We start from the raw sequence: 13,184 nt of genomic DNA, 5'->3' as shown, positions 1-13,184 counted from the left end.
TGAAAATGAAACTTTTATTGTCAACTACTGGATCACTGTCAACTACTGGTTCCCTTGCCTTAACGGGCTTATTCACATACAACGCAAAATGATGAAAAAATTGAGTTCTAGGAGTGAGGACATTTTGCCTATCTTAACGGGGATACCCTTTCTTCTTACATTTATATTTGTCTGCAATCAACAATTGCAAAAAGCACAACCACTTATTCGTGACTAATGCTGCACGCAAAATTTGTTTTTCTACTTTGTTGACGTAGGTGCCAGAATCACATGCTGTTTATTTTCTGATTTAATAATTTTTCGTTAATTTATGTCTTTCATCCTTGTAGGTTTGAGGTTAAAAAAATCAAACTCAATATAAGATATTCAGAATCATTTAATGAGTCACAAACACTCTTAAAACATTGTACACGTTACATCAAGGTTTTATTAGTTAATACATGAAAAATACATGTCTTCGTATTTTGGTGCTATATTTAAAGATTGGATAAAGATACATTTAGTCAAAATACATCTAGGTATCACAGATTTCTTAACGTTCAATTAACAAAAGTCGATAAGGGTGTTTTTCGGTGTACATAAAAATATTTTTAAGTTTGTGATGTAGAACAGAATGTTGGATTTAAAATACTTGATGTTAAACCAAGTTTTGGAAGAGGTCTGAATATTTTATTTTTTTTTTATAATATATATATTACAAATTAAAAAGATACTAATTATTATAGCCCAGGACTGAGTCTAAGCTTATAGTCTTCTGAGTTTGGACCTAAATTTTGTTACACTGACACATACTAGTTCTAATCATAGAACCAGTAACTGGTTGTTTGATTAGTATTTCCCGGTTTTTCTCAATACATGACACTAAGGAACTTATATATGGATATCTTATTAAGAGAAATAAATAATAATTCAGAGATGGTCATAATTTATAATATTTCTGAAGCGATCTCTAGCAGGTTAGATAAGAAGATCTAAAATGAGAAGTTGAATGTAGGATGCTGTGAAGGAAGTGCCAAGGTGATTAAATTAAGTAAACAAAATGAAAGAATACTTGGGCACCTTAAGGTACTTAGTATTCTCCACCAGTAAATTATTTAAAGATGTAATAAAGTCAGCAAGCAGTTAATGTTGCCAACATGCTTACAAAATGAAAAGTGATCTAACACAGATGCAGAGGGAGTACCTACAGAAGGTGGTGGTGGCAATCAATAGAATGAAACATGGAGGAGAAAGAAACTTACTATTAAATCTAAAAGAACTGTGCCATATATTTCAACTAATACTACCTCAAGAAATAGAAAAAACTCTAATTAACCCTGCTACAAGTTTTTTGTTTGAAGATTGGTGGGCTAAGATCTAAAATTAATTAATAAACCTAAGATGGCCATGTTGTCTTCAAAATATGGTGTGTTGTTAAAGGTTGACTATCAGATGATTTTTCTGATGCTGAGTTGGAAGTAAAAGCATTTAACATATTCCAGTATAATAGATCATGTGTTCCTAGCAGTAAACGTAGGGGAGGAGGTGCGCTGATTAATATATATATGACATTTGGTCAAAAAAACTTTTTTTTTCAAAGAAACTTTGTTTTGAAAAGTAGATCATTCTAGCTTTGTAATCGGTGGTAATTCAAGAATAAGCTCTTATGAAAGCCACGGGCATTCAATTGAAATTCTCAGAAACGAATATCCAGTAGCAATTTTATGTTTTTGGGGATTTTAATGTACCTGATGCTCGCTGGGAGAATGATAACTCTGGTGTCATAGATATATGTCCTCTAACTCACCAGGTTTAATCCTAGGCTAGTCTTATGCTTATTTATTTATTTATTATTATTATTGCAATGAATTGTTGATCAGCAGACAGCATGGATTTAGTTTGGGGAAGTTGTCTCTGACAAATTTATTGGTATTTCAGCATTCTGCTGAGTGGTTTGGAAAGAATATATCAGATGTATGTCATATATAAGAACTTTTCCAAGGTGTTTGACAGAGAACTACATCTAAATGGAACATATGGGTGTTTTTGGCTTTTCCAATCCTATGGTTAACTGGTTTGCTAGTTTCTTATTGGGCAGAACTCAACAGGATCGAATAGGAGATTCCGAGTCACATTGTGTGAAAATATCATCTAGTGTATCATAGCCTGGCAATTGTACATCATTACTTTTTTAATGATATTGCACAATTGCCTCACTCAAATCTTTCCATTACCATTTCATAACAATAATAATGTAATATATATATATATATATATATATATATATATATATATATATATATATATATATATATATATATTTAATATGTAGATAAGAGTGGTGAATAGTAGTGGTATTAAAATTTTGGCATTTCTGTCTCTAGATTTAAGAGGCCAATTAGAAAACAAGTTTGAAACAATGTAATGAAAATTATAACATATGTTTTTTATATGTTTTATGTTGATAGCTGTAAGGACAGATATTGTATCACTGTTATAAGATAGGGGACGCCAAGATACATCTCCTATAAGATAAACTGACCACACAGGTGTGACCAACACCACACGATTCTCAAAATATGCTGGATGACAAGACTGAGAGAAATAGTGAGACATCAATTTATTATATAATATCTGATCTAAGAAGATAACTAATAATTTCGTTAGCAGTGCTATGGGAACTGTGGCATAGACAAAACTAAAACTCTGTGGCATAGACATACTTTTGATATAACTATTGACCTATCTGCTGCATATATTAAGTACATGAGTTTTGAGGATCAATATTGGTTAACATATTTACTATTTTATTCATGAGTAAGTCATTTATATGGCTGAAATATTGTCACGTTGGCTAAAGTGTCCAAACTCTGATGACTATTTAATAAAAAATGTTTAAAAATGCACACTGTGTATATGATACATTTGTTTGTGAAAGACATTGTTGTCCTAAGAAAACTTATTCACATTGTTAAAATATACTCACTTACATTTTAGAATAAATCAGTCTTTAAATACAATCAAATAGAAAAAGGTTTATTAATATTATAATCTCAGTAAATAAGAAATAATTTAAGTACCTTAAATAAATAAACTACAGACTAGAAATTTCTAAAAAAATTATGTATTTCTGAAATTAAACTCGAAACCACCATTGAAATTGTTTGACTTGTTTTTTAAGTGAGTTAAAACATAAAATTTTTCCCTACTCTAAAAATCAGTATATAGCTATATGAGAAGAGTTTTAAATGATATGTTTATTTAGGTACCAAAGTTACAACATGTAAGTAAGTAATATGGCTAGAAGAACTAGAACAATAAAGCCAGTCTACTTGTATGTAAATATATGAAGGAAACAACAGGATAATGTGGCTAAATCAAAAACATACAATTAATTCCCTTAGGTAGTAATAATATAAGTTACACTCACCAGCATTTCATTTTTAGCATTGACAGAATTGATTGGTAGTATAGCAGGCTAGAAAAGGTAGAATAATATATATATCTAGGACATGCAATTAAAAACAAAAAGGAAAATCAAACCCTAGAAATTAAAAGAAGGACACAATTGTCATGGGCTGCTTTTGGTAAGTTGAGCTTCATTGTAAAAGATAGAAAAATCCCAATAAGACTTAAAACGAAAAACCTGACACTTGTATACTACCAGTTGCAACTTATGGATTGGAAACTATGGCAATAACAAGAAAAATGGCAGAACAATTCAGAGTAACTCAACGGGCTATGGAGAGGGCCATGTTATATATAAGCCTCAGAGACAAAATTCCTAACACCGAAATATGTCGAAGAACTAAAGTAACAGACATCATGGAAAAAATAGTGACATGAGATGGCAATAGGTAGCACATGTAGCAAGAAAAGACACCAACAGATGGTCTAATAAAGTGACATTCTGAAAACCTCGAGAAACAAAAAGAAGCGTGGGAAGACCCAAAAATGGATAGACGATATAACAGCTGTAGCTGGAAAGCAGTGGATGAGAATTGCAAAAGATGGAAAAGAGTGGAAGCAATTGGAGGAGACCTATGTCCAACAATGGATAAATGAAGGCTAAAGAAGAAGATAGCAGGGTAAATGGCAGGCCTACAATATACATGGAAGGTAAAAGGGCCAATTAAGTATATGCTTCAAATGTACATTACTAATCTAGATTTACTGAAGAATATCATTCAGGCTGAGTTTGCTTAAAGCATTGGAACATTTTTTAAAATATTTTCAAGATGATAGTCAAACATACCATCTTTAAACTACCAGCTCCCTCTATAATTAGTTAATAAAACAATATAAACTATAAAAAAACAGGATTTATAAAATACAGGCCTTGGAAAATACAAATGTACAAATGGTGCAATTTGCATGATGATAGTATTAAATTGGATATGACTATGATGTTGATATGCATATAACTTTATATACAGGCAGCTTGTAAGTAAATAGGGATAAACTTAATAATAAAAAAGGAACATCAAACTAAAAAATATTGGGAAATTAATACAGAAAATTCATACAATATATTCATAATCAGTTATCTAATAAAAATAAGGATAAAAAAGGCTGTAGAGAAGGCTGCCTCTGATTTATTGATTGATTTGTAATATGGAAAACAATAAAAAGAGCACAAAGCCTGGGAAGAGTATATCAAACAGGCAACCAAAACCAAGATAGAATTGCAATAGTAGGCTCGCCAATAAGATTAACAGAAGAAATTAAAAATCTATGTAAACATATGAAAATAAAAAAAGTACCAGAACCAGGGGATATGCCTGGAGAATTGTTTAAGTCTGGAACAAACATATTAAGTATACGAACATATTCAGCAATTATTTCAAGATTGCATAAAGGCAGGCAAAATCTCTAAGGAATAAAAAATATCATACCTCAATACTAACATAAAAAGTTTAACAAGAACAATAATTGTGAAAATGCCTGAGGCATAGCTGTATCCAGATGTATAAGTAGAATATATGGGAAGGTTATGAAGAATTGAATCAAGACAGAATATTTAGATTCTGAAGCAGAAAAACAAGCAGAATTGTATAAGGGACAATTCACTATTTATCACATTTTCTCCTTAACCCAAATAGAAAAAAAAATGGCACAGAATCGAGAAATTCATATACTGTTTTGTCAACCTACAGAAAGCCTACAATAGCGGCCACTGAAGAATCCGTAGCAACCAACGGAAAGTATCAATATTAATATAAAATTAAGCAAAGCTGTCAAAGTACTATACAATCAACCCAGGAAAAAATAAAAACTGGGACACATAATAAACTACAATTTTACTTTAAGTTTAAAATAACTTATTTTAATGTGAAATTGTGACTTACTCCCAATAAAAATAGTAAATTGGATTAAAATGCCACAAGAAAATAGCTTCACAACAATAACAACAGGGTTTATACCATCGAAGGGATTGAAGCAAGGATATTGCATGTCTCCACTTTATTTAAAATATACCTCTAAAGCACTTTAAAAAGATGGAAACAAAAATGTAGAACAATGGGGATATTACTCATCAATACTATGATATATACACTAAACTTTGTATAGGATCAAGTAATATTGGCTCAAAATTACTACTACTTAAACTATGTGGTATGAAAATTAATTAAAGACTTACAATACAATAGTGGGTCTGGAAGTAAATACAAAGAAAACTGATTGATTGTGTATTGAGGGACAAGAAAAATCTCATAGATGACATAACAATGACAAAGCACTGCTACGACTACAAATATCTAGGTATCAATATTTCACACAATGGAACATTAGAAAAAGCCATTAGAGAAAGGAAAATGACAGGTAGAAAAGATATTATAAGATTAAATAGTATTTTATGCAACCAATCCATCAGCAAAGAAAATAAAAAAGAGGATATATGAGACTATATTGAAAAGTATCACTTCATACAGCTGTGAAGTATGGCCACTGAAAGAAAGAAAGAACATTAACATTCTTAGAAACAAAGTATGGGATGAAGAAATCAGAAATATATGGGAATGTCACAGTTGGATGAGAAAATGATGTTTCTAGTACCATTAAAAAATAATAAATAGTACCAGATTGGTAAAATATGTCTAACCTAATGGCTATAGACACTGTTAAAATATTCTCCCCAGAGGTACAGATAAGCAATATATGTGCAAGAAAGTGTATTGTCAAAAATATACCATGGGGCCCATAAAAGAAAAAAGAGAAAAACCAATAAGAAGTTAATAAATTTATTTTAATCATCAATAATTAAAAAAATGTAAGGATATTACTTACATCATATTAAAGCAATAAGTGGATTCTTAAGATAATCTAAACTAAGATTTAAAAAACGAACAATCCAAACAGCAATGTGTGGGGTCAAACTAACAAAAATATTCAATTTTAAATTAAAGAGACAAATAAATCCAGGAGAAAAAGCAATTCCCCCAGTTCAACTTCCAGGATAAACAAAACTCACAAAATTGAGAAAAAACTATGTTGTACATTTTATTTAAACTACAGGATTTGTTTTAAACAATTGGAAAATTACTTGTTTTTCATTAATTATTATTATATATTTACAAATATATTATCATTGATATTCAAGTACTCAAAAAGACTTAAGTAAACCAAAACATTTTCAATGGATTTAGAGAATATTCTTGTACAATATAAAATGATTATTAAAAAAATAATTACCATAATATTTATATATGTAATACTTAAATACAAAACACCATCCAATATATTTAAAAACTTCAATACTTCATATTTTTATGTACACAATAAACCATAATAAAAATTTTTAATTACAAAATGTTAAGAAAAGATCACTTCAAAAGTTAGAGTCAACACTACAAGTAAATTCAGAAAATTCAATACTTAACCATCCTATGCAAATGCAGTAGTGCTGAAAGAGTTGAATCAGCAATTCTTGTTCATCCAAAAACTCAATTTTTTCAATTCTGTGCCTCTCAATTTCAGTGAAGGCATAGTAGACTTGTACCATGTCCCATCCTGTGGATCCCATCCAGCCGTTGTTCAGGAATCTGGCTTTCTGCATATCCAAATTTTTGCAATGAGCAATACCAGCCAAGTTGCAACCTCTTGCACGTAAATTGCCCAACATGACTTCTCCGAATGTATCATTCATATTACACATTTCATAGTTTACAAAGAGTCCTGATTTAAATTTTGAAGATATCCACTTTAACAACCTATTAACACATTCGTTTTCAATGTAGACTAAAACACATTCAGCAAGGAAGAGAGTGGGTCGCTCAAAATTAACTTCAGCTTGCTGAATCTTGGTTTCAAGCTGAGCTATATTTCTTATATCTACACCAATACAGTGATAGTTACCAGCGTGTAAATCAGTTTGACTTAACTTAATTTCTCCGTCTTGGTTATGTATTCTATCCAATAAAGGTTTGTTTCGTTTGATCATATAACACTTTCTAGAAGTTACTGATGGAAAGTCTATTTCTACATAATTAGCAATTTGTACACCTTCGTCTTTTAATTTCCAGTATAAAGTGTCAAAACCTGATCCAAAATTAATTATTTGTGCCGAGCTACCAGCTTTATTAATGAACTTTTGTATGAAGTTTTCAATACCTTTGACGCGGGCATAGTAGCCTCTATTGATTTCTGGGGCTCTCTTTTCTACGTTCTTTACAAAATATGAAATATAATCGTCAGTCCAGTAACCTAAAAGTACAGCGCCCCTTTTACATTCGCTGGCATCGTCGTTCGTTGCCATAACAGGTTCGTCTCCCATTTTGGAAATTCTTAAATACTGAAACAAAAGTTTGAGGTTAGACCTTTGTCAACAAAAGAGGCAATGGCAAATGTGCAGTAACGCGCATACCTCCTCGGAACTTTAAAATGACAGAACGAGTATTGCCGACTTGAGAATTCTTTCCTATTCAATAATTTTTAAATTTCCTGACTTAAAATATATTATTAATAAAATATCATTAGTAGAGAGGAAATTAACTTAAAAATATTTAGAAACTATACCGAAAACTTATGCATTATAAACTTTTTAAATATGAAATTAAATCTCAAATAAAAAAATTGAGTTTCCCAAATATTGTTGAGGTAATGAATGTAAAAAATATATCTGTTCTACTTTTCTTTAATATGGAGGAATTACCATAAATATCAGCTTCTGTTAACTATTTATCTATAACGATAAAATTTATTTATTACTAGGTATATTTTAGAAACTCTTAAGTTTTATAATACAATAAATCAGTAAAGTTATCTGTAAAACTGAGTATAATGTAAAGGAAAAATTATCAAAGTTGGCAACACTACAGCTGTCATTTTTAAGAGCTTGGATTCGGAATTATTCGAAAATGTGTGCGCGTAAGTACAGAGTTATCAAAGTCGAGAAATAAAATCAATATAGTTATTTATAACAGTAAACACTTACGGATAATTTGGAACAATCTAATTTATTCTAATCGTTAAATATAAATTTTGATTTGAAAAATACAGTCTTCTCGTTCGTCGTTGACACAAAAAACAAGTCACAGTTGTTGGAGGTCTTTTTCTATCTATGTATAGGTATTATCTTCCTTGCAGCGCATATTCCCAGATTGTTGGCCCAGATCGTATGCAACCCACTGAGCAGTCGCGGGATCCGAGTTGCTAACGACAACGGGTCTACGCTATGCGCTACTCTACAGGGAGCACAAAAAGAAGGGTGGGCGGCGCGATATATGACTGAATTGAATATGTTGGAAACAATAAACATTTAATAATTATTTCGGAGCATTACTAAATTAATTCGGTGATTTTACAAACTACAAAGTTTAATAAGTTCTTGTTTTTACAGCAAGGCGTAATTCATGCAATTTATTTAATGGGCAAATGTTTATTATTTTCGAGATATACATGAAACAGTTTTAAATAATCCATCTAGAGTGTCTAAGGTACATTATAACAAAGATCTAGGGTAATTCAATCATTATCTTATCATTCCTGTTTTGAAGTAATTCATATAGATGAGTAGGTAATATATGTCTCAGCGTTTGAATTTTAAAGTTCTTAAAACAAGCCGTTGTATTTTTTTAACGACTTCCGAGAAAGCGAATCTTGAATAAATGGATCTATGTGATAGGGAAGAGTCGTCCAGTACGGGAAAGCGGGAATCATTCGGCACATTTTTTAAATTTGGCGATCAAAACATAAAATATAGCTAATGATGATTTGTTCCATTTTTCAGTGTTAACGGGGAACATTATTTTATACATATATTTTTTTTAATGCAAGGACAGATCCCTGAGGTAGCCCTAAAGTTGCAGATTGTTATTTTACTGGATAGCCCTTATCTTATCTGAGTCATACTTGTCTGTTTATATAGAGTTTGTATACGGTGTTAGGAGCTTCTACTGGAATTTGTAATTTTATCATCTTTTTCTCGTCAAATAAAACAGTCAACACTGTCATAGGCTCTTACGTCTAGCAAATTTTGCGCGTCCACTTTCATTTCATTTTCTCACGTTTTCCGTGGCCTTCCTTTTGGTCTTGAACCCTGCATTTTACTATCTAGGGCTCCTTTTGACAATCTTTCGGTCTCCATTCTAGCTACATGACCAGCCCTTCGAAGTATTTAAATTTTAACGAATTCTGAGATCCTCTTTGAACAGTTAATAGAGTTCATGGCTGTACCTGGTTCTTCATACTCCGGTTTCTTTAATAGGTCCAAATATCTTCCTTAGGACTTTTCTTTCGAAGACTTCCAGCTTTCGTTTTGTTTCTTCTGTCACCACCCATGTCTCATATCCATAACATACATCTGATAATGGTTTTGTAGACTGTGATTTTCGATCTCCAGTGTGTGTTTTTGGAGCGGAAGATATAGTCGAGTGAAAAGTAAGCTTTGTTTCTCTTTACTATTTTTTTTTTGAATTTCTGGTTCTTCTATTCCATCCGTGTTTAATTCTTCTTCTGTTCCATCCGTGCTTTATGGCTTAATGCAAATATTTATCAAAAAAAAAGTCTCGATAAACAAAGAAATATTTTTACATGTTCTGTAAATTATGAGAGGACATTCGACAACGTAAAGCACGAAACACTTATAAATCTGCTCAAAACACTTGAATTAAGTAGATGGTAAACATATAAGGAGTATCAAAAAACTTAACGGGAACCAGTCAGCTCACATACAACACATAAAAATAGGAAATAGAAATATGAATAAAGGTCAATGGGAAACCTAATAGTAACACCTGATATGCTTATTACATGGAATTGTTTGTCAATGATGGGGAAGAGTTATATTTTCTATAGTTTATTTTTATGAACGAGAGAGTAATTAGCATAATTTTAAATGGTAGCTCCGACCACTCCATGGGCGTGCTCAAGATTAATTGAAAAATTACTTTGAATAATTGTAAAAAATAAATGAATTATTTCAGTGTTATAAAGTGTTATGTGTATGTAAACAAAAGTGACCTCTTTTATTACACACTATATTAGAACTGACTGGCCTACATTAAAAAGGGTTTTAAAAAATTCACATTTTTTTTAATTTTTAAAAATTACAAAAGAGAAAAAGAGTTTTTAAAACCGTCTAAGGTATGTTAAATAGATGAATAAAAATATTAATATAAAACTTACAGCTACTTGTTACAAATCCAAATCAGATTCAGAAGATGAACTTTCAGAACCAAGATTTATAATAACTGGCTCGATCATTTTATCAGTAATATTGTCCAGCTTCCACATTTTTTCCTCTTCTTTAATAGTGTGATTTACTGCCTTTTCCCAGTTTTCAGGTTTTACATTATTTACGGCCTCCAAAAACAACTGTTTAACATCATGAATTTTAAAAGTGGTATTTTTTCTTGAAACTTCACTCTTTATCTGTGCCCATACCAGTTCAATCGGGTTTAATTCACAATGATATGGTGGGGATCTAAGTACTGTCATTCCACGATTTTTGGCAATTTCATCAATTTCGTATTTTTTAAATTTTTCTTTATGAAGGGCACACAACGAATAAAGTTCCTTTCTTATAGATCCGGGATGGTACGTAATATTTTTTGAACTCAGCCAATTCTGCAAGTCTTTTTTTAACCACTTGGTTGTGGGCAGTCCTTCTATAAGTCTGGAGTGATAACTTGCATTATCCATTACTATTACACAGTTCTTAGGAAGAAGATCTATCATTTGTTCAAACCATTCTTGAAAGACATCAGCGTTCATGTCTTCATGGTAGTCACCGGTACGAGTTGATTCAAAAGTTAATAAACCACCTTCAACAAAACCGTCTGAACTGCCAATGTGTACTATTATCAGCCTGCGTCCCTTTCCTGATGGTGGGTTTAAACCAGTAGATAAGTTATTTACAAAAGCGTGCCTTTGACTTGTAACAGTTTCATCCTGCCAAAATTTATTTGGTGTATGACCCTCGTTGATCCATGTTTCATCAAGATAAAATATTTTTCTTTTTTGGTTTCTCATTTCCTTTATGGTTCTTAGAAAATGTCTTCTCCATATGACAATATCGCTTCTTTCTAATAAAACAGACTTTCTGGGATTCTTTTTCCAGCGGAAGCCTACTTCTTTTAAAAGTTTCCATAACGTACTTCGACTCATTTCTGGGTAATCCTTATCATCTCGAACTGAGACAAGAACTTTATCCAATGTTGGAAATTCTTGTCTAAAGAAGAATTCATGCACTTTCCGTCGAAGTCCTTCTTTAAAATGATATTCTATTTGAAATTTTGGTTTCCCTGGAGCATTACGTGGCATTTGAAAACTACCACATTTCTCTTCTTTAATAACTCTGTAAATCGTAGATTTCCCAACACCAAGTGTACTGCTAACTAACTCAACGGTCTCATCAACACTTTCACATAAACGTTTGTCTGTAAATGATTTAAAACAATTAAATATTAATGTTTTTTCATTAACTGTTAGAGAACCAATTTTTCGGCGTTTACACGGCACTTCCAAATTTTCCATAACACTAGTATACACAATAAACTGCACCTTGCAACTGAAGTACCTACTTTTAGTGAACTGTTAAGAATTTTGAATACGCCACTTGGACCTTCCTATATACAAAATGGAAAAACCCACTATCACATTTTCTGTGGAATAAGTTTAGAAGGTAATTATCTAGTCAATTACTGTCGTAGATTCCTGGAATTAAAGAATTAAATGTTTGATTGTTGAAACCCTTACTTCGTGGAATGCACTCATTTCAGATAAAATAAAATGTTTTATTTTATCTAAAGAATTAAACTTTATTTTGCAAATAGGCAAAGAATTAAACTTTATTTTGCAAATAGATAAAATAAAACGTTTTATTTTATCTAAAGAATTAAACTTTATTTTGCAAATAGGTAGGTGCTTATTAAACTTTTATTGGTTATATATAACCAATAAAATAAACATCTTACATTTCTTGCAAATTCATTAGTACCTGTTAACCTCTATCACTCCGACACTGGCAACCTTATTTAGGGATTAGTAACCCTCACAACTATTGTATTCTATTCTGCTCCAACCTTTATACCTGGTGGTCATACTCAATTTAAAATTGTTTTCCTATATACTTCTGTAAACTTGTTGACAAATATCTGTTTTTCATTGAGTCACCCGTATCAACAGTTTAGGGATTTGCATACATAATTTATTGTTTTATTACTCTCTTATACATAAAAATACACTATAATAAGAAAGACCTTGTTGTAGACACTTTGTCTCAGGACCAGCAACTTCATGTAGAGTCTTACATTGCCATGTTATAAAATCCATTGGTAACTTTAACATCTTAACATATAAGATCGAATAATGTAAAATAAATTTAAACCAATAACTTGTAACGGGTTTTTAAATATTTAGTGGCTCAAAACATGTACACCTAGACAGTGATGACGGAATATGGATTCCGAAAATGTTTTGTTGTTTTGCTATAGCCCGATTCTTCTTCTTTATGTGCCGTCTTCTACCGAAGGTTGGCGACCATCAAACGATAGGTTTCTCTGTTTTGTGCCGCATGTATTATGTTCGCAGCTTCTGGTATTTGAAACCATTCTCTCAAATTTCTCAGCCAGGATTTCTTCTTTCTACCCAAATCACTTCTACCTTCAATCTTGCCTTCCACGATAAGCTGTAGCAGACTGTACTTATCATTACGGAACACATGGCCCAGGTATGACGCTTTCCTCCTTTTAACAGTTGTTAAC

General features: G+C 31.5%; 1 protein-coding gene across 2 annotated transcripts; it reads right to left on the bottom strand.

The window, feature by feature from the left end:
- Nucleotides 1–358: 358 nt before the first annotated feature.
- On the bottom strand, nt 359–8,597 carry LOC140447915 (leucine carboxyl methyltransferase 1-like). Of its 2 annotated transcripts, none has more exons than XM_072540843.1 (2): nt 8,414–8,597; nt 359–7,771 (listed from the first exon to the last, which is right to left on the bottom strand). In XM_072540843.1, exon 2 carries the CDS (start codon nt 7,751–7,753, stop codon nt 6,809–6,811), a length of 945 nt encoding a protein of 314 aa, XP_072396944.1. In that variant the 5' UTR covers nt 7,754–7,771; nt 8,414–8,597; the 3' UTR covers nt 359–6,808. The 2 variants fall into 2 exon arrangements, with proteins under 2 accessions (XP_072396944.1, XP_072396943.1); XM_072540842.1 differs by lacking the exon at nt 8,414–8,597 and adding an exon at nt 8,132–8,150.
- Nucleotides 8,598–13,184: the final 4,587 nt, after the last annotated feature.

Source organism: Diabrotica undecimpunctata, chromosome 8 (assembly GCF_040954645.1).
Source record: "Diabrotica undecimpunctata isolate CICGRU chromosome 8, icDiaUnde3, whole genome shotgun sequence".
Taxonomy (NCBI): domain Eukaryota; kingdom Metazoa; phylum Arthropoda; class Insecta; order Coleoptera; family Chrysomelidae; genus Diabrotica; species Diabrotica undecimpunctata.
The sequence above is the reverse complement of the archived record's forward strand: the minus strand, read 5'-3'. Positions and strand labels throughout refer to the sequence as shown.